This window comes from Myodes glareolus, chromosome 7, assembly GCF_982192425.1.
Source record: "Myodes glareolus chromosome 7, mMyoGla1.1, whole genome shotgun sequence".
Classification (NCBI taxonomy): Eukaryota; Metazoa; Chordata; class Mammalia; order Rodentia; family Cricetidae; genus Myodes; species Myodes glareolus.
Window position 1 is genome coordinate 45,427,090 of NC_142032.1, and position 27,784 is coordinate 45,454,873.

Here is a 27,784-nt window from a genome sequence, read left to right on the forward strand (position 1 = left end):
ACTCATACAAGTATTCTCTCATTGAAATATGTGTATGCACATGTAAATAAATAAATGTCAAAGGGGGTTGTGCCAAAATGTGAAGGTAGAATTTGGTCTCTAAGTCAGATGAATAAAGTATGTAAGGAGTATATATAGAAAACTATTGACATGTAGAATAGAAAACTACTGATACGTGGAAGAAATAGCACAGCCAAAATGTATGGTGGTAAGAAGTATCATTTAAAAAGTCATTTTAGATAGTAGAATGCTTTATTTAAAAAATGAAAATTTCTCTTTTTAGATTCACTACTATAATGAAATGTTTGGTGTTTGGGAACCTTTACTGGAACCCTTAGAAATTGATCAGACTGACGATTTTAGACCATGGAATCTTGGAATCAAGGTATATATGTGTGTGTTATTTTCTTAAAGTAGTTTCAGGCTTATAAATTAATTGATGTATAGTTTTTCCATATATCCTTCTGTATATGTGTATGTGTGTATGTATATATATATACATATATATATATAAAACTTAATTATTAGCATCCTCAATCTGAATATATTTGAAGTCTGAAAAAGAGTTTAAAAGAAAAAGCTTTCCAAAGTTTTTGAGTGTATATCACACTATACACTTTAACTTATTTATTGTTAATACATGTGTGATTGTTTTGCCTGCATGTGTGTCTGCACCCGTATGCCTGCTTGGTGTCCACAGAGGCTAAAAGAGAACATCAGATCCTTTGGTACTGGAGTCACAAACCATTGTGAACTATTCTGTGGGTGCTGGGAGTCAGATTCAGGTCCTCTGCAAGATAGCAAGTGCTCTTAACCACTGAGCCATGGTTCCAACCCATATAATACCAGAAATGTAATAGACTTCCATACAGTGAAAGTAAAAATTGTGACCTGTAGACTGAACATCAGAGATCCCATTCTTAACTGTTACCTTAGACTGCGGCAATGTTCTCTTTGGTTATGGTCGATCCCACATTCTTTTGTTCTGTGAATGGACTTCCTTCTCTCCTTCCGTCTCTTGCTCCCTCCCTCCTCTTGTTCTTACCTTCCTACTTCCCCCCTCACTCCCGATGCCCTGCTTTCTTCTTCTCTATTTCATCTTCTCTCTATAATCTACTGAAGATTGTATGTTTATTTGCTTAAAATATATTGTGAGTTTATGTAATCCTGAGAATCAGTGCCTTTAAATAGGGGAAATTGTGTTTGTGAGGCATGCTGTTATCTGAATTAATGCATACTTCTTACCTAATGGTGGGCTCCTACTTGTAGACCTGTAGACAGATTTTCAGGGCCCTAAAATAAGATAAAATATTTCTGAGTTCAAGGCCATCGTGGTCTACAGAACGATTTCAAAGACAGCCAGAGCTATACAAGATCTTTTCCTTGAAAAACCAAGGGGAAAAAAAATGTAGGATAAAATAACAAATACATGACTAACTTGGCAAGTCTACCCTATTATATTTAAATGATTTAATTTAACTACTTACGGTATATTAGATGATGGATTTTTATTAACTAATTTTATTGTTAGTTTTTAGATTAGGCTGTACATTGTAACATGAGGGCCGGACTTTTGGGGTTTCTGTCCCGCCTGGTACCCCACAACCGACAAGCTCCAAAGAAAATCTCACAGAGGACTCCTTAAGATTATAAATTGATTGGCCCATTAGGTCAGGCTTCTTATTAGCTCTTGTAACTTATATTAACCCATTATTCTTATCTATGTTGACCACATGGCTCAGTACCTTTCTTAGCAAGGCAGGTCACATCTTGCCTCTTTGAAGTCTGGACAGGAGTGGGAGGAATGGGCTTCCTCCTTCCTGACAGTCTCCTGTTCTCATTGCCCCACCTCTACTTCCTGTCTGGTTGACCCGCCTATACTTCCTGCCTGGCCAGTTAGCATTTATTTAAAACATGATTGACAGAATACAGACAATTCTTCCGCACCACATCCCCCTCTTTTTTTCTTAAACAAAGGAAGATACCCATAGTCCATTTTTGGGGAATGTGGGTGTAGTATTCCAGACTGGTTAGGGGCGCTGATAATCATATGGGGACTTAAAGAAAATTTATAATTATCATCAAGTCCATTCTGTGAGGCTTGATCATTTCAGGCAGCATCTTGAATCTTTTCTGGATGTAGAACTCAGACATCTGGGCCATCTGTTCCTACCAGAGATTTCTCAGGTGGTCTTTGATCGAACCTGACTTTTCTTAACTAAGAATGAATCCACAGCCTCTCATTTCCTGTGGAAACAAAAAGCAAAGTATCTTCTCCAAAGTAACATACCTTTTGACTTCAGTTTTGAAGTCAAGGTATTTTCAAAATACCTATCTGGGATTAATTCAGCAGCATTTATAAGCAAATATCTTTTAGCAGCTGTTGCTCCTTCCTCAACATTCTAACAATTCAAAGAGAGCATAATAACATATAGTACCAAGATTCTCTGCATATTTTTCATCTTTATGTGGCTTTAACCTCTATTTCTTTTATTTTTACTTTTACTTTTTGAAACAGGTTCTCTGTATATCTTTGTCCTGGAATGACTGTAGACCAGGCTTTTCTTGAACTCACAGAGATCCATCTGTCTCTGACTCCCCAGTGTTGGGAATAAAGGTGTGTGCTACCACACCTTGAACTCACAGAGATCTGTCTGTCTCTGCCTCCCCAGTGTTGGGATTAAAAGTGTGTGCTACCACACCTTGAACTCACAGAGATCTGTCTGTCTCTGCCTCTCAGGCATTGGGATTATAGGTGTGTGCTACCACACCTTGAAGTCACAGAGGTCAATCTACCTCTGCCCCTTGAAGTCACAGAGGTCAATCTACCTCTGCCTCCCAAGTTTTGGGATTAAGGGTGTGTACCACCACACCCAACTACTCTCTTTCTTCCTTTTTTAAGAATTTTAACCGTTTTCTTTCTTTTAAGCCTACATATATTTTTAACATACTGTAAACCATTTAGAGGTTTTCTTCCTCTTTGAATCTCTCTTTACAGTATCTCTCTCTCTCTTTTTCTGACCATATGAGTCTTTATGGAGAGGATTAAAGTCGTGTCTTTGATGGCTAGATCCAGCCCATTTCTTAGCTTTCCAGCCTCATGGCGGAGGTACCATCTGTAGCCATTTTTATTGCCGCAACTCTATGGCATTTTAAGGCCCCTGCCAGCAAGCAAGCTGCAGCATTCTGCTCACAGACCACACTCAAGTGCTTCAGGCTGCCTGCCTGAAAGAGTCAGAGTTTGCCCTGGCAGATTGACCAAGAAAGTTGGCATTTTAAAATGGTGCAACTTTTTTCCTGCTACAGCTGGAAACCGAAAAGCATGCGTTCAGCTTTTCATCAACACCGTTTAAGTGTTTTGTGACAGGACCTCTTAAAAGAGCTGCAAGGGTTTGCAACTAGAGCTGAGTCAGGAAGCCTCTCTTAAATGAGAGCATTTGCTTGCCTCTAGCAAACAGAGCCCATCTGAGAAAATGATGCTATCAATAAGGCATTCTTTACTCTGTTCTTTCCCATGCTTTCCCAGGCTTTCTGTGGATGCAGTTATCCTTGTGGGCGCCGTTCTGTAACATGAGGGGCAGGACTGTTGGGGTCTCTGTCTCGCCTGGTACCCCACAGCCGGCAAGTCCCAAAGAAAAATTACACAGAGGACTCCATAAGATTATAAACTGATTGGCCCATTAGGTCAGACTTCTTATTAGCTCTTGTAAATTATATTAACCCATTATTCTTATTTATGTTAGCCGCATGGCTCGGTATCCTTTATGGAGTCCTCTGTGTGGTTTTCTTTGGGTCTTGCTGACTGTGGGGTACCAGACGGGACAGAAACCCCAACAAGCAGGCCCCTTCTTGTTACAGTACAGGGCAGTGAGTTGCTGAATTCTGGAAAGAAGTATGTAGTACACAAATCCCTGCTTCCCAGTATTGTTCTGCCACTTCCATCTAACTTTGTTAGTGCCTAGTTCTCATTCTGCTAACATGACCAGTTCACTATACTACTCTTCTTGACTAATTTGTTGTGAAGTGTATGTGTTTGATTTACCTGTAGATTCCGTATATACTTAGTAATTTTCAAAATTTTTCTTTCTTCCAAATTATCAAAGACGATAGAATTTATTTTCCTTTAGTATTTCCTCCTCTCGGCTTCGTGATATTACTTGGAATTTCCAAGAAATTTCATTGAACATTATATAGCCCGTGTAATTCATAGCTCTCTACTGCGGCAGTATAACCCATGGAGTTCATAGCTTTCTCTCTGATGGTGTTTGTTTTTACTTTGCAGATAAGATACGTTATACTCCTAAAAGCGAATTCTTTTCTTTTATGTCTAATTGTCGTTTATCATTTTAGATGAAAAAGAAAGCAAAAGAGTCCATCGTTGAGTCAGATAGTGAAGAAGAAAACTACAAAGTACCAGAATATAAAACTGTTATAAGTTTTTATTCTAAAGACCAATTAAACATTACATTATCCAAGTGTGGCCTTGTGATGTTAAATAATTTAGTCGAGGTAAGAAAAGACAAATATTTGACATGTTGAATATTGAAGTATTTTACATTGACCCTTAAATGAGTAAAGTTGTTGTTGATCTAGTTACTTTTCTCATATACTAGAGTGTTCTCATTTCTTCCAAATTTTGCCTTTTAGGCATTTACTGAAGCTGCTACTGGATCGTCAGCTGTCTTCCTAAGGGATCTAGCACCATTTATGATTTTAAATTCTCTTGGACTTACTGTCTCTGTTTCACCAAGTGATTCTTTTAGTGTACTCAATGTTCCTATGGCAAAATCATATGAACTGAAAAATGAAGAGAGTTTAAGTATGGATTATGTACGAACTAAGGACAGTGATCATTTCAATGCAATGACCAGCCTAAGCAGCAAACTCTTCTTCATTATCCTTAGTAAGTGATACATTTCCTTTCTGATACTTTGTGAAGTTGTTTTGTAAAAGCTTTCTCCTTTGTTCTACCTTAACAGCTGTTTTTGTTCTGGTACAATGGGGACTACATTAATTACTGTTCCATTACTGAGAAAAACACTATGACCAATGCAATTTACAGAAGAAAGAGTTTGTTGGGGATTATGGTTCCAGGGGTTTGAGTCTAAGAATGGCAGAGTAGAGGCAACAGGCATGGTGGTTTGAATAGCAAGGGAAGCACTCACACCTTGAACTGCAAGCAAGAAACAGAACAAAATGAGAATGGTGGGAGACTTTGAAACCTCGAAACCAACACCCAGTGATGCACTTTTCCCAAAAGATGGCACCTCCTAATCCTTCCCAAATAGCTCTGCCAAATGGGTACTAAGTATTCAAATGCTAGAGCCTATAGGAGGGTACAATCTCATTTAAGCCAACACGAGAACAGTATTTTTCCTCTCCAGGATGTTGATTTCTTTAGTCACTACATCTTGGTATTCTAATTTCTGACTTTGCTTGTCCAGAGAATGTTATTATTAGAACTTGGAGTGAGGATGAAAGATATTATATCTCACTCAGCTTTTCCATATCAGTGATAGGTGTGTCATATGTTGTAACCATTATATCTATGATTAAATATATATTTTACAAATGTTTTTAGGTGAGTGAATTTTTAAATGAATTAATTGCATATATTTCTCTCTTGTTTTGTTTTGGTTGGTTAGTTGAGTTGTTTGTTTGTTTGTTTGTTTGTTTGAGACAGGGTTTCTCTGTGTACCCCTGGCTGTCCTGGAACTTGCTCTGTAGACCAGACTGGCTTCAAATTCACTGAGATCTGCCTGCCTCTGCCTCCCAAGTGTTGGGATTAAAGGCATGTGCCACCAAGCCTCGCCTCTCTCTGTTTTTATGTTTGTAATTTTTTTAGATTTATTTTATGTTTACAAATGTTTGCCTTTTTGACTGTATGTGCTTCACTCACATGCTTGTTTGATTTCCCTGGAACTGGGGTTATGGATGATTGTGAATGACCATTTCGGTACTGGTAATTGAATTCAGGTCTTCTGAAAGAGCAATGAGACCTCGTAACTAGTGGACCATCTTTCTAGCCCCTTTCTAATTGTTTTGAATATTATGTCTATTGATGGTGAAAGTCAGTTCTGCTTTTCACAAGTTACTCATTTTTATTGGAGGTAAAAACTGCATATAATTTCTTTGTCATAAAATCTTATTCACGGATATTTCAATCAGATACTGAAGGCAGTAGTTGATGGGAGACTGTCTGAAAATCTAACTAGACTCAGAAGGCTACTAATACATCAGTAGCTATTCTCATCATGAAGTAATGTTTAACAGATTGGTGTTATCAGGACATTGTCTATGATGTGTTCTTATTACTTTATTTACTGTGAGAATTAATTTTAAGACTAGGGAGTCAAATTTATATAAATTAAGTAATTTTACTCCCAATATAGTATGTTCATGTTTTCCGAGTGTATATGAAATTTTCTTTAATGAAATCTAAGTTGTATCTTAAACGTGACATAGAGAGTTAGAAAATTAAAAAGGGAAGTCTATACTCACCTTGGTAGCTCCAGTGGTTATTATGACAGCAAACTACTGATCATTACTCTTGGATTTCATAAGCATTCCTCCCATTACTGTTTGCTTTCTTAATTGTGATGGTTTTAGGTTAAACTCCTCAGTGAAAACAATTTTTCAGCTATGTTTTTGATAAAATGCTTTGGAGGATTAAGGTGAATAATATCCTGTAGTACTGATTATATTCAAAGACTTGTTTTTTCATTTCATACATTTGAAATTATTACATAGTAAATTCTAATTAACTTGAGAACATTTGTATTTGATTTAGCGCCTGTAAACCACTCTGCTGCTGACAAGATTCCGTTAACAAAAGTGGGACGGCGTCTGTACACAGTAAGACACAGAGAGTCTGGAGTTGAAAGATCTATTGTTTGTCAAATTGACACAGTTGAAGGAAGTAAGAAGGTAACAATCCGCTCACCAGTGCAGGTATGAAATAAGGACATTGGTAGAAGCTCTTATGCCTGTGTTTGAAGTAGGCCGGGGATGTAGCTCAGTTTGTAGAGTGCCGGCCTTGGATGTAGGAAGCCCTGAGTTGGTCTCCGGCACCTCATATACTGTATATGGTGGCAACCCTTTTTACTCTTAGAACTCTGGAGGGCAGGGCAGCAGGGATCATTCTGGGCTACTCAGTCAGTTTGATGCCTGCTTGGAATACATTTAAAAAAGAAAAAAAAATCTATCTCAGAAAAGAGAAATATTCAAATAAATCATTGCCAAAAGAATACAAAGTGTTGCAGACACACCGCCAGTGTTCAGATTCCCATCAGCACAGCCCCTTTGACATGAGCACTGGAACATTATCATTTCTTAGAGCATTGCTTCGTTTTTAGTAGTTGATAAAAATATGCATCATATTTTGCTTAGTTTTACAGCATGTTTATATTTTTAAATAGTAAAACTCAAGAAAATTAGACTTATTGAGATATACATACTATAAATAGCATATAAAGTTTAGTTTTAACATAATGATACACCTTCATAACCATCAAAGTAGTGAATGATTACTATTCAAAAAACTTCATTGTCTTCCTACTTTCCCTTCCTGTACATCAACTTAGTTCACAATACATAATTTACATAGTCTTAAATTTTATATAGGCATAATAAAGAATATTATGACTTTTTCACTCACCCGAATATGCAGCTGATAAGGTTCCTGAGAAGTAGATCTGGTGTGTGGAGAATACCACATTTTCATTTTGAGCAAGTCTTTGTATATGTAGAAGAGAGGTTTGAGGGTCAAAGTTTTCCATTTTGTTATTCAGTTGCTATAAAACACGATATTTTCTTCTTAGATTGTCCTCACTGGCCTTATATATTAGAGGTGATCTCTCCATTTTTCATTTATTCAACAAAATTTAATTTTAGTATTATATTTTCATAGTTGATTTGTTTCTGGTCAGTTCTATTGTTTACAGTACATTCTTAACTATTTGCACTCATTCAAGACCTAGTAATTGCATACATACTGACTTTATATTAAATACTAAAGTTTTTATTAAAATAACTATTATTTAGTAAATTCATAGTGCAGTGTCATAAATCATGGGATCCCTCCTTATTTTTTCCTAAGTTTTTTATCTATTATAAGTATTTTCCTTTTTAAAAAATAAAATTTATTGTTAATTTTTTGTTTTTGTTTAGCCATTACTGTCATTTAGAAAACAGATTATTATAACATTCATATATAATATTCCATTTAATTAGACCCATGTGTTTGTTCTAGTAGATTTTAGCTATTATATTTAAATAAAAGATTTATTTCATTTATTTTAGTTTATTTCTCTTGCAATATTTTAATCTTTATTGAAAGGCTAGGAACAAAATTGTTAATGTGAGTAATGATCTAGAGTTTCAAACATTAAACAACTATTCTTAGTATAATTCTTTGCCTTAAAATTATTAAACTTCTAGAGCACTATTAGATTTGGTTTGCTTAAATTATGTTTAAAAATTTTGCATTTATATTCCTAAAAGTTCTTGATCTAATGTTTAAATGTGTTTAGGGAAAGTTTGAATTGATCTAAGATATTGGTTGTTACTCTTTCATGTAAATGATTACTTACACTAATTCTGAGTTTCTGGGAAAATTTTCCAGTTGTTTATGAATTTATTTTTTTAATTATTTATAATCCCTTTTAAAACATGTTAAATTTATAATGAGTGTAAGTCACAGACTCTATTTGAAGTAATCCATCTATTTAAAATATTTTTATGTAATTTGTATAATACAATATTTTATTAGTCCTCTGAGAATTATATACAAGGTATCTTGATGACATTCATTCCCTACCGTATCCCCAGTACTTCCCAGATCCACCTTCTTTTCATAACCTCCCTGTGTCTGTTATTTGTTTTTTAGAAGAGACTGTCATACAGCAGATTCCTAAACCTCTTAAAAATCTTTCTGCCCTTTTCTTCAATGTTTTCTGAGCCTTAGGTAGATTTTGTATTATAAATGTATTAGTTGGTACAGTTGGTCTCTGCATTTTGATGAGTTTCAGCTTTCTTTAATGTTCTTTGCTGCAAAAAGAAGTTTTTTGATGGAGGTTGAGGGTTACATGTATCTTCAGATGTAAAGACAAATATTTAAAATGCAGTTAGTGACTATATTGGGTTAATAAAGGGGCAATAATAGTTCACCTTTAGGCTCTATGGTCTCACCAGCCGTTGGTAGTTGGCTAAATTTAAAGTGCCAGGCATGAATTTGTTCCTATTGAAAAAGCCTTAGTCCAATAAGGTGACTGTTGGTGACCCTCAGGATGTAAGTGCCACCATTATACCTTTCAGAATATCTTGCCATTATGATCATTGTTGTGATTAAGGTGGGTAGGAATGTTGACTCATTTTTCTCCCTTGGCAACTAACATGACTCTCTCCTATTCTTTGAGAGATAATCTTCAGGAGGAGGCTTCCAGTTTAGCTCCAGCTTAATTCTTCTTAATTCTATGTCTAAAGTGTGTGGTGTTTAGCAATAGTGCCTTACTTCTATTTCTGGAAGGGCAATAACAATACCCTGTATTGTTTGAGGAATTGGTCGCTTGGATTTGTCTCACCTAAGACTTAAGATGTTTTCTATGCCTGCCACTGGGATTTTTGTTAGTAGACAATTTTGAAGGGAGCATTGTCTCTCAAAATGGAATGTACTTCAATTTAACTCTTGTGTGTGCGGAGGGGGGGTGTATTGATATGTTTAATTTTTAAAAAATTATTTATTTTTATATGTACATTGGCATTTTGCCTGTAGGTATGTCTGTATGAAGGCATCAGATTTCCTGGAATCTGGAACAGGAGACACAGACAGCAGCAAGCTGCCGTGTGGGTGCAGGGAACCAGATCCAGGCCTTCTGGAAGAACAGCTAGCCCTCCCAACCACTGAGCCATCTTTCGAGCATTTATATATGTAATTTTCAGTTAACATAAAATAATTCCCTATGGCTTTTTAAATGTGTAGTAATATAGAACACCTTGAATCTTTTTTAATAAATGAACCATAACATACTAGACATAAGCAAAAATACTTTAGAAATTATTGCCAAAATAATCCTTATTATTGATAATGATAATTTACTGCATTTATCATGTTTTCAGATGTTTTAGAATATGAATGTTTTGAGTTTAGTAGTCAGGAAAAATAATGTCAAAAGTTATATTTACCCGTGGTTCATTGCCAGATTTTTCTCTGGGCTACCAGCTCTCAAATAACCACATGGAAACTTAATTATGAAACCTTGGCCTTAACTTAAGTTTGTCCCACTAGCTCTAATAACTTAAATTAACCTTTTTATTTTAATTTATGTTCTGTCCCATGGCTGGTAACCTCATCTCTCCATTCTGCCCACACTGTTTCCTCTATCTCTGGCTGGCCACTCAGCCTTCTTCTTCACAGAGTTCACTCTCTGCCTGGAAGTCCTGCCTATACCTCCTATCTAGCTATTGGCCATGCAGCTTTTTTTATTACAGTAATCACAGCAATAAATTTTCACACACTGTACTGGTATCCCAAAACAGTTCCCCCTCTTTCTAAATAAAAAAGAAAGGTTTTTGTTCTCGTAGAGTAAAACTATATAAAATAAGAACAATTATCGAGTATGACTTAAATTTACAATGTCCAGTCAAAGTTTGTATTTGTCAAAGTTGGAGAAATTACTCTATTATATATCCTACTTTGGTGAGTCCAAATTTTTATAGCTAAGCTACTTTCTATCATAACTTGTTTTACTATCATAACACTATCGTTTTTGACCTTAAATCATCATCTTAGATAAACAACTTAAGCTTTAATGTTTTTCAACCTATAAATTTAATTAACATCTTTTAGGAAAAGTGTATTTCTATCTAGTCTTCAATCCTCATCAGAGACCCAAGAATGATAAAGGATTCCTGAGTAAACAGGAAGTGCACAGCAATCAACTTCCAAAACTATAGAAATGACAAAGACAGCTGGCTGCCTGGACAGTCACTCAAGGTGTCTCTGTAACATTGGGGCATCCATCTTTGACCTATAGTCCTAGAATATCTGACAGACTTTTCTGTGAAGCAGGAAATTTGAAGGCCTGTTTGACCTTGTCTTGGCAAAGTATGGCAGTCGCCTTCTTGTATGTCCTGCTTGTCCAAGCATACTGTCAGCAGTCAAGGAAAGGGATAATTTCTTGCTCAGTGGCTAACTTTTGTAACAAAGAAAGCAAACTCCATATGGAGGTTCTTCGATGCCCATTTTCTTCTCTAGAGTAGATTGGTGCTGCCAGGACCATATGTGTCTCACTGTCACAAAAGGTCTTATGTTATTAAACTATGTAAAATACCATATTCTGTATATCTCTGAAGTGTTTGAAGACTCCATTTAAAATATATCTAACCTTGAAAACATACCTAACATGGCCACAAATTTGTTAGATAGCTAACTACTAACGTGTATTTCTTTTTTATTTTCAAAGTTTATTAAATTATAAAAGTTTCCATTTCTGCCCCTCCTCCCAACATCCTCCCACTCCCTCCACTCCCTCTCCTCCTCCCTCTCCATCCCTAAGAGCAATCAGGGTTTCCTGCCCTGTGGGAAGTTCAAGTTCCTACCCCCTCCCTCCAGGTCCAGGAAGGTGAGCATCCAAACAGACTGGATCCCAAAAATCCAGTATATGCAGAGAAAACAAGTCCCAGTGTCATTGTCAATGGCTTTTCAGAAAGACTCTGGGCTGGCCACATTCAGAGAATCTGGTTGGATCATGTGCTCGTTCAGTCCCAATCCAACTGGCCTTGGTGAACTCTCCTTAGATCAGTCCCCTTGTATCAGTGGGTGATCGCACCCCTCTCGGTCCTGATTTCCTTTTTCATGTTCTTCCTCCTCCTGCTCCTCATTTGTACCTTGGGGGCTCAGTCCGGTGCTCCAATGTGGGTCTCCGTCTGTATCACCATCCATCATCGGATGAAGGTTCCCTCTGGTCTTGCCTTCTTTGCTCACGTTCTCTTTCCTTCTGCTTCTCGTTTGGACCTAGGGAGTTAAGTCCAGTGTTCCAATGTGGGTCTCTGTCTCTATCTCCATCCATCGCCAGATGAAGGTTCTGGCCCTCTTGTCTATTTCCAATCTCCAGGAGGATAACTACATGATTTTCTTCAGGTTCACCTTCTTATTTAGCTTCTCTAGGATCACGAATAATAGGCTCAAAGACCTTTAATTATGGCTAGAATCCACTTATGAGTGAATACATACCATATTCCTCTTTTTGGGTCTGGCTTACCTCACTCAGTAAAGCGTTTTCTATGTCCATCCATTTGCATGCAAAATTCAAGATGTCATTGTTTTTTACCGCTGAGTAAAACTCTAATGTATATATGTTCCACACCTTCTTTAACCATTTTTCTATTGAGGGGCACCTAGGTTGTTTCCAGGTTCTGGCTATTACAAATAGTGCAGCTATGAACATAGTTGGACAAATGCTTTTGTAGTATGATAGGGCCTCTCTTGGGTATATTCCCAAGAGTGGAATTGCTGGGTCTTGAGGGAGGTTGACTCCCAGTTTCCTGAGAAACCGCCACACTGATTTCCACAGTGGCTGCACAAGTTTGCATTCCCACCAACAATGGATGAGAATTCCCCTCTCTCCACATCCTCTACAGCATAGACTATCATTGGTGTTTTTGACTTTAGCTAATCTGACCGGTGTAAAATGGTATCTCATAGTTGTTTTGATTTGCATTTCCCTGATGTTGAGCATGACCTTAAGTGTCTTTTGGCCATTCGAAGTTCTTCTGTTGAGAATTCTCTGTTCAAATCAGCACCCCATTTTTTAATTTGGTTAATTAGAGTTTTAGTGTCTAGTTTCTTGAGTTCTTTGTATATTTTGGAGATCAGGCCTTTGTCTGATGAGGGGTTGGTGAAGATCTTCTCCCAGACAGAAGGTAGCCTTTTTGTCTTACTGACGGTGTCCTTTGCTTTACAGAAGCTTCTCAGTTTCAGGAGGTCCCATTTATTCATTGATTCTTTTATTGTCTGTGCTACTGGGGTTCTATCTATGAAGTGGCCTCCTGTGCCTATGTCTTGTAGACTACTTCCCACTTTCTCTTCTATCTGGTTCAAAGTGGTCAGATTAATGTTGAGGTCTTTAATGCATTTGGACTTGATTTTTGTGTGTGGTGATAGATATGGATCTACTTTCATTCTTCTACAGGTTGATATCCAGTTATGCCAGCACCATTTGTTAAAGATGCTTTGCTTCTTCCATTGCATACCTTTAGCCCCCTTGTCGAAAATCAAGTGTTCATAGGTTTGTTGGTTAATATCTGGGTCTTCTATTCGATTCCATAGGTCAACTTCTCTGTTCTTATGCCAGTACCAAGCTGTTTTCAATCTGTAGCTGTGTAATAGTGTATTTCTTAATTCTCCTAAATAGTTTGTAATAGTAGCTTTAAGAATATAGAAATTTGCATTACATTGTTAATTGAGCTACATAGGTACAATACATTAAGAAGAGAAACATATATACCATAACAAAATTAATCCATGGAAGGGAAGGCCATGAGAATGTAAGCAATGGAGGAGGGGCGGAGTATTGTGATATGTCAGCCTCTGTATATGGATATGAACTTAAAATAACTATAGTTGTTTTGTTTTGGCAGTTTGTTGTAAAAAGTTTGCCCGTGGATATATTTTCTTCTTTCTAGGAACACTGATTATCCTTTTTTCACTATTTGTTAGTAATTAGCTTTTCCTTCTGTGCATTTCCCTGTTTATTCTGTTTCCGTTTTCATTGTGTTTGGAACGTTTATAATTTTTGTGTGTGGAAAGATATCCCATGCTCTTGGGTAGGCAGAATTAACATAGTAAAACTGGCAATCTTACCAAAAGCAATCTACAGATTCAATGCAATGCCCAGCAAAATTCTTCAAAGACCTCAAAAGAACGGTACTCAACTTCATATGGAATAGCAAAAAACCAAGCATAGCCAAAACATTCAATACAATAAAAGAACTTCTGGAGGCATCACACGGTCAAAAAGACGAAACAACAGCCTACAGAATGGGAAAAGATCTTCACTAATCCCACACCAGTCAGAGGTCTGATCTCCAAAATATACAAAGAACTCAAGAAATTGGACACCAAAAGATCACATAATCCAATTAAAAAAAAAAAATGAGTACAGACCTAAGCAGAGAACTCTCAACAAAAATGGCTGAAAGACACTTAAGGAAATGTTCAACATCCTTAGTCCTCAGAGAAATGCAAATCAAAACAACTCTGAGATCCCATCTTACACCTGTAAGAATGGCCAAGATCAAAAACACTGATGACAACTTAGGCTGGAGAGGTTTGGGGGAAAAGGGAACACTTCTGCATTGCTGGTGGGAATGCAAGCTGGTGCAACCCCTTTGGATGTCAGTGTGGCGATTTCTCAGGAAATTAGGAAACAATCTTCCTCAAGACACAGTAATACCACTTTTGGGTATATATCCAAAGGATGCTCAATCGTGCCCCAAGGACATGTGGTCAACTATGTTCATAGCAGCTTTGTTTCATAGCCAGAACCTGGAAGCAACCTAAATGCCCCTCGACTGAAGAATGGATAAGGAAAATGTGGTACATTTACACAATGGAGCAGCAGAAAACAGCAGAAAACAATAACGACGTCTTGAATATTGCAGGAAAATGGATGGAGCTAGAAAACATTATTTTGAGAGAGGTAACCCAGACACAGAAAGACAATTATCACATGTACTCACTCACAGTTGGTTTTTAAACATAAAGCAAAGAAAGCCAGCCTACAAACCACAATCCCAGAGAACTTAGACAACAATGAGGACACTAAGAATGACTTACAGATCCAACCTACATGGGAAGTAGGAAGTAGAAAAAGACAAGGTCTCCTGAGTAAATTGGGAGCATAGGGACCTTGGCGGAGGGTTAAGGGGGAAGGGGAGAAGCAGGTAGGGGAGCAGAGAAAATGTAGAGCTCAATAAATATATTAAAAAAAAAAAACTTTGAAAACCCAGAAGGCTGAGAGTGGTAGCACACATCAGTGTTTTTGTACTTGGGAGGCGGAGAAAAAAAATCATGAAAATAAAAAAATAAGCCAAGAACCGTGACTCCTCATTTGAGCCAGTAGCTTCTGAGCTTAGACTAAGAACTTCCTTCCTTTTGCATATGGAAATTTTAACTGTCTTGACCTTGTATAAATAGCTATTTTTGATATTCAGAGGCCGACATTTCACAGTACTCCCTTCTTCCTCCATTTCTTAAATTCTTTCTGCCTTCGTTTCCCAGTGTTCTCTAACCTTGAGGGGAGTGTGTGTATGTGTGTGTGTGTACATGCACACTTTTATTGGATTGGTTCTTTTACAATTTAATACAGGTGTAAAGTATATTTTGATTATAACTCCTACCCTCTATTCTCTCTTCTACCCTGTTATATACTCTCTTCCATACAACTCTCCTTTTCACATTTTTGTTGTTGCAAGGAATCACTCCATTTGTTTAAATTTGAATTTTGTATATAGGAAATGTTAATATGCCTGTATTTAATCAAATTTATCCCATACCCTTTTGCTAAATGCTCCCTAAATACCCTTTCTTTCCCAACTTCATCCTTTTTGTTATTTTTTTTTAATAGCACACCAAGTCCAACTAATGGTGCCCATTATATGCATCCGTGTACAGTCATCCACTGGAAGATGGGCAGCCTACCAGGGACAGTCCTTATGTAGAAAACTGAGTCTTTCTTCCCAGGTGGCCATCAGTGGCAAATAGCTCCCCAGCTGGGTTGGTGCCTTACACAGCCCTCCCTCATCTATGCTGGAATGTTAACTGGCTTAAAGTTGTATTTTTCTATAAAATATAAACCTGGATAGTTTCCCCTTTTTTTAATTAAATAATTGTATGTTTGTTTCTTCTAATTTATATGACCAAGCTGTATATTGCCCAGTAGATTCTATGTTAAGATATGTAGATGGACAAATATTTTAAATATTTTTCTTATACTAATATTAAGTATGATTTGTTTTTTACTCAGATTAAGAATCATTTTTCAATTCCAATTTCCATTTTTGAAGGGGATACATTATTAGGAATTGCTTCACCTGAAAATGAATTCAACATACCATTAGCATCTTACCGGTGAGTTTTTTTCTTTATATTTTTCCTTGCCCTAAACTGTTTAGAGAATTTTTGGTTTCAGATTCTATATAGATAATGTTTTTAAATTATCAAATACAAGTTTTAAAAATTGCTTTAGAAAACAGTATCTTTTGTGTATCTTATTTGTTTATGGATAGTACTGTAATCTTAAATATTTAAAATACTTAAACTTGATGTAAATATAATACAAACACACACACACACACACACAAACATAATATGATATATTAGAATGGTTTACAGGCTGCGGTCCAACTACTGCAACAATGGTTGTCTATCAACAAAAGTTCTAAAAATCGTGTAGTTCTTCAATCCACAAAGCTGGATGTCTTAATTGATCTATAGTATGCACTGGAATCCCAAAGAAGCAGGCTCTAATGTTAGTGAAGGAAATGACTTGCTAGTGAGAGGGAGAGAAAGCAGGCTAAAAGAGAGGAAGCTTTTTTCTTCTGTGACTTTATAGGCTACTAGCAGAAGGTGTGACCCAAATTAAAGGTGTATCTTCACACCTCAAAGATCCGGATTTGAAGTGAGTCTTCCCACTTCGAATAATTTAATTAATAATAAAAAAAATCCCTCACAAGTATTCCCAAGGGTTTGGGTTTTAGTTAATTCCACATATAATCAAGTTGACAACCAGGAATAGCCATAACAATAGGGTAGTGTTGAGATTAGGTGAAGAGGAACATTTTACCAGGAGGGATTTGTGAATAAAGATGAGGCAGCTTTAAACGATAAGGCTTTTGTGGAGAGGAGTAGGAATTTCTTCTGGACAGTGCTTGGGCGGGAGAGTGACTTGGAAGAGCTTCAGTTCTCAGTGAAGTACTTGCTCCTAGCTTTACACACTTTACCTCTACTTTGTAGTGTCCAATTTTTCTTTACTGCCTCGGAATATTTGATGTCTTTTATTTCAAGATCTTCATTCTCCTTTTATTTTGAACCTCTTCTATTTTTATTAGTTCTTTTATTTACTTTACAGTGCATACTTTTCTAGTTCAGATCCTCAGAAATCAGCTTTCTTGCAAAATTGTCTCATTATCAAACATTCCCTGTTCTGTGTGCAAAGAGTATTCTTTATTTGAAAACTTCAAACTATTGTTTACATTTGTTTGTTTGGGTGTAGTATAACAGTTTTGTTGTTGTTTTAATATTGCTTTCTCTCTAAAACTAAAAATATACTCATTTTTGTGTTTTCATTTGTATCTTCTAATTGGTATGAGTATTTTACTATCAAGTCATACATATTGTTTTATTCCTAAATTCCAACACTTGACAAGAAGACTGCCATAAGTGTAAAGGCAGTGCAGGACACACAGGGGATTTCAAGCTAGCCTAGACTAAAGATTAACTTAATATAAATAAAAAAATACTTTGCCAAACTGCATGAGTTTATTTGCCTTAATTTGAGGGGAATTAATTTTTATGTAATATTCAGAATCAGAATGTAAAGTAGAATAACAGTTATGTGGATAATGTAGAAGTAGAATAGGAAAAATAAACTGTTTTGACATTAGTTTTGTGTGGAGGCCAGAAGTCCATTGTTTAATATTATCTCTAATTCCAGAGCACTAGTATTTGAATGTCACAACACAATAGGTGTGGAAGTTTCAGTGTCCAATTGAGTCAAGCTACAGTAACATCACATGTAACATAAAAACATATATAAGATATTTAAACTTTTAAGACTGAATGTTAGGAAAGTGATTAGGGATATAAGTTGTTTTGATAGCTCATCTATAAGAGATAGAATTGAAACTAGTTTTACAGACAAAAGATATATATAGAGAGAGAGGATTAGTTCAGAAGCAGAGGGCTTGCTTGACAAGTGTGAGGTTCTATCCCCAACACTGGAAAATACAGTTAGTTTTATATATAAAGATTAAAAGGTTTTTTACATAATTCCTTATTGGAGGGACTCCAGTGTCTGCCCTATACCCCTGCAGCATGCCCCCCAAAGTTAATTTAAAACAACCAACAATAAATTCACCTCAATCCTCCATGTTCCCAACACCTCTTCAGTCATCCTAATGGCACTTGGAGCTGCAATATGTCGTGCATACACTCTTTTGTCCAAACAGCCATGTACAAAATGTTCATTGCATTGAATCATTGATTTAGTTCAGTGTCTTTGACATGCCATCATCACTGGACTCTCAGTGAAATTCCTCTTGGATATACCATCCTGAGTCAGGGAGATCCAGTAGCTGTTGTTCCGCAGTACCAGTCCCATTGCACACTCCAGCAGGCCTTAGGGGCAGATCTTAGGATGGCCCCAGGATGTGGCTGGTAGCTGAACTGGTCAGTCTTGGCCACCAGGACTGCTTCCTCAGGCGTGGGTGGGACAGAGCCAGCTCTCCAAGGCCCATGCCATCAGGGCCAGTTCTTGCAAGCCCCTAGTGAAGAGTATAGCCATCTCTCCTGAGTGCAGGGAATGGGGTTCAGCTCTCCCATGGGGGATCAGAGCCAGCTCTACTGCGGTGTCCAGCAAGGGGCAGGATCAGCTATCCTAGAGCCAGTGTGGGGCAGGACTGGCTCAGCACAGCTCTCAGATTTCAACAGAAATGGTTCCTATGACCCTCTGTGGTTATAGGAGCCATGAACATCATCCCAGACTGTTGTTTGGCCATGAACCTAGACATGACCCAGGACACTAGCCCAAGCCCAAACAACACCATGGCCCCATATGACTGGGCAGACAACCCAGATCAGTGTGGCCCTGGTGGCAGCACTGCCTTCAAACACCAATATGGCCACAAGTTGTAACCCAGGCCTCAGGTATACATGTGACCTTTGGTGTCATGGGCCATGGATATTAACACAGACCCTGACTTTGGTAGGGCCATAGACCTAACCTTGTCTTCAGTAGCAGCCCACACCGTAACTCCAGGTGGCAGCATAGGACATTCAGATTGGCATGGCCCCCATGGCACCAAGGCCCTTGGACACCAACATAGCCCCAGTGGTGGCCCAGACCCCTTCAATGATGTCAGGAGCTATGGACATCATAGCAGACCCTAGCTGCAGTAGGGTCACAGATCAGACATGGCTGGTGACAGCAGCCCTGTCCCAGATGACACCATAGCCCCAGTGGCAAAATGGCCCTCTCACACCAACATGGCCATAGGATGTGGTCTACACCCAGGGTATCCATGTGGCATTTGGTGGCATCATAGCCCACAGACTTCACAGACCCTGACTGTGGTTAGAACACAGACCCAAGCACAGTCCCCAGCAACAGCCTAAGCTTGGATATCACCATGGCCCCAGGTGGCTGCCCAGGTCACTAAGGTTGACATGATTGATCCCCACAGCAGAGTGGCCCTCAGATACCAACATGGTCCCAAGAGGATGCCCAAGCCCCTGGCATCAGCGTGGCCTTCTATGGTATCAGGAGCCAGGAACATCAATCCAGACCCTGGCTACAGTAGGGTCATGGACATAGACCTGGCCCTCAGCAGTAGCCCTGGCGGAGATGACACCATGGCTGCAGGTGGCAGGAGGGCTACACAGAATGGCATGGCCCTAATGGTGATATAGCTTGTGGATGCCAACAGGGTCACTGATTGTGACCTAGACCCCGGTCATCAGTTTCCATGGACATCAGCGAATACCCTCACCGCATTAGGGCCGTGGGTAACATGCCTTCAGCAGCAGGCCTGGCCCAGTTGACACCATGGCCCCAGAGGCAGCACAGCCCTCGGACACCACACATGGCCTCGGCGCCCTGGGTCCTAAAAGCCCAGGCTCTCTGAAGCATCCGTATGCTCCCTGATGCCCTGTGGCTCAGGCAGCCAAAAGACACCCATGGTACAGCCTGAATTCTCATAGTTTGGCCTGTCAGAAGCATCTACATGCCCATCTGGCACCTTGCCAAAGAAATTTCTTAGAAATGATTCTTGGATGAGACTTAATCTCACACACACACACACACACACAAACACAATGCTCTTAGGACTGGCGAAGTTGATCAGTAGGTAAAGTACTAAGACATGAATTCTCAAAAGTCAAGTAAAAGCTGTGTGTGGAAGTATACCTGTAATCACAACATTGGGAAGCAGGAAAGGTGATTCTGGGTCTTGAGGGCCAGCCAATCTAGCCATCAGAGCTTCATACTTATCGAGAGACCTTAGTCTTCCCATGGAAATGCATGTACCCTCACATGCACATACCGCATAGAACAATATTTATCCAAAATATTGAAATACACACACACACATATACACATACATACGAAAGTTTGTAAAAATAATCATGATCAAAATAAAGCTTGGTTAGCATCTGGAAAATTGGGGTACCCCTGTTTAGGTTATGTAGCTCTGAAACATGTAAACCAGCACTCTTTATAATAATACTGAAGGGAGTCATTGTTCGAAGCAATAGTATTCTAATTTAAGGTTTTAAAAATGCTTTTAAATTATATTTTATTTTTTGTGCAGATCATCGCTTTCTTTGAAGCCAGATGATAAGGACTACCAAATGTGTGAAGGAATTGACTTTGAAGAAATCATAAAATATGATGGACAACTTCTAAGGAAGAAATGCAAATCTATACATGCTTCTAAGAGATCATTTGTTATTAATATTGTCCCAGAAAAAGATAATTTGACTTCTCTGTCAGTGTATTCAGAAGACGGCTGGGACTTACCATATGTAATGCACTTGTGGCCACCTATCCTCATTCGGAATCTTCTTCCCTACAAAATTGCTTATTACCTAGAGGTACTTGACAGTTTCTGAGTGTCTTCTGTCTTCGTAGTTTGATTTACTTAAAGTTACAAACAAAAGTTTTTGAATTTGTGCCCAAGATTACAGCATTACTTAAATATAAGTATTTATCAAAATGAAAATTTTAATATCATGCTTAAAAAGATAATTTAGAGTCTTCAAGTCTCACAACCTGAGTTGAATCTCCACAACTCACAACTTCCATAAGTTGATCTCTGACTTCCACAGCAATCCTTAGCGTTCCCTCCTACATAGAATAAATAAACAAAATGAATTTTCAGAAAAGATAATTTAAGAGAAAATATTTTTCATTAAATTATCTTAGAAATCTATTGAGCTCTTTTTAATTATGTACAAATAATATGTGATTTGCACAAATAAGTTTATTCAATAAATGACATATAGTTACCATCTGAACATACCATTTATTTCATAGCCCTTCCTCTTCATATATAGTTCATATAGTGTATGTTTAAATGATGGTTACTGAATTATAAAATAAACATGGGCGTTTGTTTTGAAATAACATTCAAGTGCAATACCCATACAATTGAAGTTTGCAGTTTTATGCAAATTCTCTTAAAATTTTATTTTCTATAAAGATCCTTTTTCTATTAAGTATTCAATTTTAGATCAAGTAGGTGTTTTCTCCTTTCTAAGTATTTTTTTGTAAATCTTTTTATTTCAATATTTATCAAACATAAAGCAGTTCTTCACTGTAATTTATTCATTGTAGGCTTATTTAACTTTGTGAACTGCAATATTTTTACTGTTTTGTGATATATTTTTAAGGAGGAGGAATTAACTTATCTGTGGTTATGTTTTTACATGTGGCAGATTTCCATAGTGATAAGTAGTTGAGTTGGTACTTGGCCATCATGACTTAGAATTATATCCTAGCTCTACCACTCATTAACTTGTTTTTAGGTAGATTAAACATATTTATATTTTATTAAATGTAAGTGATTAAACTTATATGGTTAAGTCCTGGGGAAAATCAAACTTGTCAAGTATAGAAAGAACACTAACTACCGTGACTCTCAGTTCATGGTTATCATTCGTCAGCTGCGCTAGCACCACCAACGCTGCAGTCACTGCTGTATAGAATAGTCTGGTCCAGGTTCAAGTTCGCACAGTGATAGTAGTTACAACTTAAGAATTCTGTTACAATGGTAGGAAAGAGCTGAAAAAGAGACACTAGGGAAGTCAGAGATAAGAACTAAGGTAATGAAGATGTGAGTGGAGAAACTTAATCATTTTTGAGATATAATAAACTCATAGTGGATGAAGGGGCTGTTTGTAAAAATGGCAGGCAGTACAGTATGTGTTAACTTTTTTAGATTATGATAGCTGTCTTAGGCGTTTCTGTTATTTTTACTTTTCAAAACTACAATTACTAGTAGATAAGTAGGGCTTGGTTTAGTTTTACTGATTATGGCATTACAGTCACAACTTGCTATGAAGTTTCTCATGTCATTTAATCTTAACCTTTTGTAGCAATTGATCTAGAGCGTTTTAATAAGGATCATTACCTAAGTGTAGATCAAGCACTAGGGTAGCCACAGCTTGCGGAACACCGATGACTTGCTCTGACAGTACTTGAAGAGTTTTGTGTAGTGTGTAGAAAGAATAAGTGTATTTGGAAGTTTGTTTTTCAGAAACATTTTTACGTTTGTTTTTGGTTTTGCTTCTTATTCCAGGGCATTGAAAACACAGTTTTTACTTTAGGTGAAGGACATTCATCACAAATTTATAATGCTGAAATGGACAAAGCCAAGCTGCACTTAAAATTGCTTGACTATCTTAATCATGATTGGAAAAGTGAATTTCATATAAAACCTAATCAACAAGACATCAATTTCATCAACTTTACCTGTCTCACAGAAATGGAAAAGACTGATTTGGATATTGCTATCCATATGACTTACAATACTGGTCAGACAATTGTGGCATTTCATAGTCCATATTGGATGGTCAATAAAACTGATCGGATGTTACAGTACAAAGCAGATGGAATCCACCGAAAGCATCCACCTAATTATAAAAAGCCAGTTCTCTTTTCCTTTCAGCCAACCCACTTTTTTAACAACAATAAGGTATGTGTAATTTTTCCTAATTTTTCTCTTTAGATAAACATTGTTTCAGTTTTTAAAGTTCTGAACAGTAAAATATGAAATTTCAGTAGAAATAGCATTTATTAAATATTTGAGATTGAAAGGGTTGGCAAAACTGGGTACAGTAGCATGCTCCTGTAATCACGGCATTAGGAAAGCAAGAGAATGTAGGTTTTTGAGGCCTGTGTATGTACAAAGTAAGTTACATCCAACCCGAGCTACCCAAGAGACCCTGTCTCAGAAACATCTAAACAAAACAGTATGGTAAGATATTTAATGTTAAAAATGATTTATTACATTATTAATATAAGGGCTTTTGCCTAACATACAAAGCTTTGAGTTTGACCACCACATGCAGATAGATGGTATCTAAGTTGTAATTTCTCTCCAATTCCTCCCTAGGTTCAGCTCATGGTGACTGACAGTGAGCTCTCTGACCAGTTCTCCATTGACACTGTTGGTAGTCATGGAGCCATTAAGTGCAGAGGCCTGAAGATGGAGTACCAAGTGAGTGTTTTCTGTGCTAGCGATACTTCCATTTTCAATTTATCTGTTGAATACTTTTATAAGCGTACAGTAATAATAGTTTTCAAACAGTCTTAATTTTTTCCTTAGGTTGGTGTCACTATAAACCTCAGCAGTTTTAATATTACCAGAATTGTGGTATTTACTCCTTTTTATATGATTAAAAATAAAAGCAAATACCATATATCAGTGGCAGAAGAAGGAAGTGATAAATGGCTCTCTCTTGACTTAGATCAGGTATGTAAATGAATTTCATAACGAACTTTGTTCTTTTATGATCAGTGTACATGAGACTATGTGAAAATACCGGTGAAAACTGATTTGTAAAGTTAATATATGTTGATTAAAATGCAGTTTTTATTGTTTTATTTTGATGTTACACTTCTTAAATTATCATACACTGTTTTAATTCCCTTGTACTATAATTTTTTTCAGTTCCATGAAACTTTATTGACTGTTTCTTCTACATTTTCTTTAATTATTAAAATCTGAATATTTGCTCCCTAGTATTGAATAGCTCAATCAGGATGATAGACACTGCAAGTTCTTACAAATCTGGTTAAATAACTTTAATAGAAATTTGGAAATAACAGCAGTGGAAGTATAGATATCCTGGAAGAGTGGGAAGCTATTAATTTTCCACAAGAAACTGTTGGGAATCCTTTATATGCTAAGTTATGCGAAGCTTGCTTGTTAGAAGAAAGTAAGAAACATTTAAAGAGAGAAATTTGCTTTTGTGTCAGGCAGCTAGACGACTTTTCTAAATGATGGACTGAGGTTGTTATATTATCGAGTTTTGAAGAATTATTATACTAAAAGGGTAAGATTATAGAAAAGCATTTGCTATTTTAGTCATGATTTTTTTTCCTGTATATGAAATCAATCCTTAAAAGTTTTAAAATTTCTACTAGGTTTGATTTTTGAGGCAAATGACATCACTTTTTTTGTCCACTGAAGTTTTAACCTTTATCTTTTATGGCAGTTGTTTGCTTTTGTTTTATTTCCGTTTGTTTTTATTTTAAGTTGTGGGGTTTTGGGGTTTTTTTTATTTTTTCAATGTCTTATATCTTTCACACTAGTATCTTTGGTTTCCATTTTCTTGAAAATTATGATTCTGTCATTCCTTTGGAAGTGACTGATCTTTATCTCTAATTGGAGTGTAAGTCTATTTTTCTCTTGTTGATATCAGATTACTGTGTTTGTATATGAGTTACTGGGTTTTTTTTTTTTAGATACTTTTTTTAGCATCTGTGGGTTACTGCAACTTTCTGTAAAACTTAAAGCTACTATTTCTGCTTCATTCGAAGTTACCAAGTTAAGTTTTTATATTGCCTAAAGTCTTCCCTGTAAACTTATGTTAAGTGCAGGCTCATGAGATAGACTTCTCAGCAATATGGTTATCTTGTGAGTGAGCTTGAGTGACAGAATATAAACAGACTCTAATGGAGGAGAAGTTTTGTCATGTTTGAGAGATAGTAAAAAAGACCAGTATTATAGGAGAAGGAAAAATTAAAGGACAAAGCCATAATAGGAATAAGGGGTAATTATGCAGATTTTTGTAACCATCTCAAATATTTTACCTTAAAATAAAATGGGATCTGTTGGAAAAGTTTGATCATTGATTAAACATGGCAAAATTTTCTGGCAGTGTGCTATGAAATGACTAGCCAAGATATAAGAAACCAATCTATTAAAAAACAATTTAGAGCCAGGAGTTGTGGTTTGATACCTTTAATCCCAGTACTTGGAAGGCAGAGGCAGGTTGCTGTGAGTTGTGAAGTTGTGGCCAGCCTGGTTTATATATTGCTTTCCTCAACAGCAAAGACTAAATGGGGATACCCTTTCTCAAAACAAATAATATTTTGCTCAATGATTAAACATGGTAGAGTCTCATTAAATTTTTGTTGACTTAACATGATTTATTTTTGTAAGTGTTAAGCAAGTTCTCAGCAAGTCTGTTCCTAATTTTTTGTAGGCAATTTTTTGGTCCTTCCTGCCAGCTTCCAAATAATAACACAGAGACTTCTTACTAATTATGAAAGCTCAGCTGATAGTTAAGGTTTGTTTCTAACTAGCTCTTATAACTTAAATTAATCCATGATTTTTAGTCTATTTTCTTTTATGTGGCCCAGGTGCCTTTTCTTTGTAATGCCTATGCTGCTTTCTCTGTAACCCTAGCATTGCCTTAGGGTCACAGTGTTCTCTCTGCCCCCAAAATCCTGCCTAGCTATTCAGTGTTTAGCTTTTTATTAAACAAATCCCAGTGATATGTCTTCACACAATGTAAAGGTTTATTCCACATTTCCCCCTTTTGTCTAAATAAAAAGGGTTTTAATTCTAATACAGTAAAACTATATTTAATAAGAACAATTGTCAAGTAAACATTACATTCATAAAGTCCAGTCCATTCATATTTGGCAAATTTAGAGAAACTATTTCATTATCTGTACTCTCTTGATGAGTCTAAAGTCTTGTACCTAATTTACCTTCTGTCATAACTAAGAAAAACTGTAATTATCTAGTCTTCAACTAGAAGGACTTCAATTTAGAAGGACTGTCCCACCTTGTTTTGGCAAAGTGCAGAGTCACTTTACTGTTTGTTCTTTTTGTCCAGTTTGTACAGTATACTGTCAGCAATTGAGACAAGACAGTTTGTTGCCCAGTGTCTAACCTTGCCACAATGAAAGCAAACTCCATATGGAGTTTCTTCAGTGCCCATCATCTTCTCTGAAGTAAATTAGTGCCACCAAGAGCAAACGTATCTTGTTATCATGAAAAGCCTTATGTTATTAAACCATCTTAAATGCCATATTTTATAGCTATCTGAATGTTTGAAGACCAACTATCTATCTAAAATATATCTGTTTGACCTTGAAAACATACCTAGCATGACTACAAGTTTGATTATAATAGGTGATTAACTACTAATCTTCATTTCTCTATTATTTTACATAGTTTGTAATAATAACTTTCAAGAACTAGAAATTTGTATTACATTGTTAAATGAGCTGCATAGGTACAATCCCTTAAACAAGTAGAACATATATACGGTATAGCAAAAGTAACCTTAAATTTGTATCAGTATATAAAAGTCCATACCAATGTAACATATTTGAGACTAATGGTTGTTTAAAAGTAGATTCAGCAATCCACCCTTTTATCTCATCATTGTTATACTGTGTATCCCTTTTCAGAAAAAGATTCTTGAATCTTAACTCCTTTGTTTAGCTTTTTCCTGCCTATGACCATAACAACTTGTAGTCAAACCCCCCCGCCCCTGCCAAATGATGACAAACATCTATAACTTAAATGACCAAAAGCCACCTGCCCCATTTCTTGGGTATGTGGGCACTGTGTTCTCTAGACTGACTCCTGTTGTCTGGGGGCACTTGCATCTTTGGGGCACCCTGAGAAAATTAGGATAATGGTCAAGTCCTGGCTAGAATAGTCTGTGAGGCTGAATCATCTCAACTAGCAGCCTTGAAACTTTTCTGGATGCAGACCTTCGAGGAAACTACAACAGAGGCATTCAGAGAGGCTGGGTCACCTAGGCCACCGTTTTCATTGGTGTCTTGTTCACTTGCTCTGAAAACACAAACTTTCAAAGGTAGCATACACATCTGCTTTAATACAAGTATAGACTGTGGATTTACACAAGCCAGCCAAAGATTGTTTTAGGTTTTATGTTTGAGCAGATAAAATATACATCACCTGTCTTTTATTATATTTAGATTTATCTCATGATTTCTGTAGCCAGGATTTTCAGGAGGTCTTCCCTGATCAAACCTGATCTTCTTTATTCTTTAGCCTTGAGTGAATCCACAGCCTTTCATTTTCTGTGGAAACAAAAGCTTAACCTCTTCCCCAAAGCAAAACTGACTTACATTTTAAATTTAAAGTATCTATAAATTATCTAGCTTGGTTTAATTCAGCAGCCTCTTTCACAATCCCATGTTTCACAGCAACTATCATTTGTTTATCGGCATTCAAAAAAATCAAAGACAACAAGTAACATCCAGGTTCTAGACTCTCTGTGTCTTCCCCTCTCTACACAGCTCATTCCTTTTTATTACTTTATTCTCTTTTTAAAGACTATTATTTTTAAACTATTTATTTTATGACTGTCTATACCTTTTTCTTTAAGTCAGCGTACATTGTTAAACACAGTGTAATCTGTTTAATGGTTTTTACCATCTAAACCTTCTGTGTTTCTGTAACCTTTTTCACCTGCATGAGCAAAATCTTAAACCACCAAGCAGCTCATCCAACA

General features: G+C 36.8%; 1 protein-coding gene across 7 annotated transcripts in view; it reads left to right on the top strand.

Moving 5' to 3' along the window:
- Vps13a (vacuolar protein sorting 13 homolog A) overlaps window positions 1–27,784 on the top strand; it is a 207,091-nt gene that overhangs the window by 113,029 nt on the left and 66,278 nt on the right. For all 7 annotated transcript variants that reach the window (XM_087908056.1, XM_087908058.1, XM_087908057.1 and 4 more), the window contains exons 42-50: window positions 284–385; window positions 4,351–4,509; window positions 4,648–4,903; window positions 6,791–6,951; window positions 16,026–16,129; window positions 20,587–20,869; window positions 22,576–22,971; window positions 23,392–23,496; window positions 23,605–23,751. In XM_087908056.1, coding sequence (XP_087764182.1) covers window positions 284–385; window positions 4,351–4,509; window positions 4,648–4,903; window positions 6,791–6,951; window positions 16,026–16,129; window positions 20,587–20,869; window positions 22,576–22,971; window positions 23,392–23,496; window positions 23,605–23,751 — 1,713 coding nt within the window. The remainder of the gene's footprint in view (window positions 1–283; window positions 386–4,350; window positions 4,510–4,647; window positions 4,904–6,790; window positions 6,952–16,025; window positions 16,130–20,586; window positions 20,870–22,575; window positions 22,972–23,391; window positions 23,497–23,604; window positions 23,752–27,784) is intronic.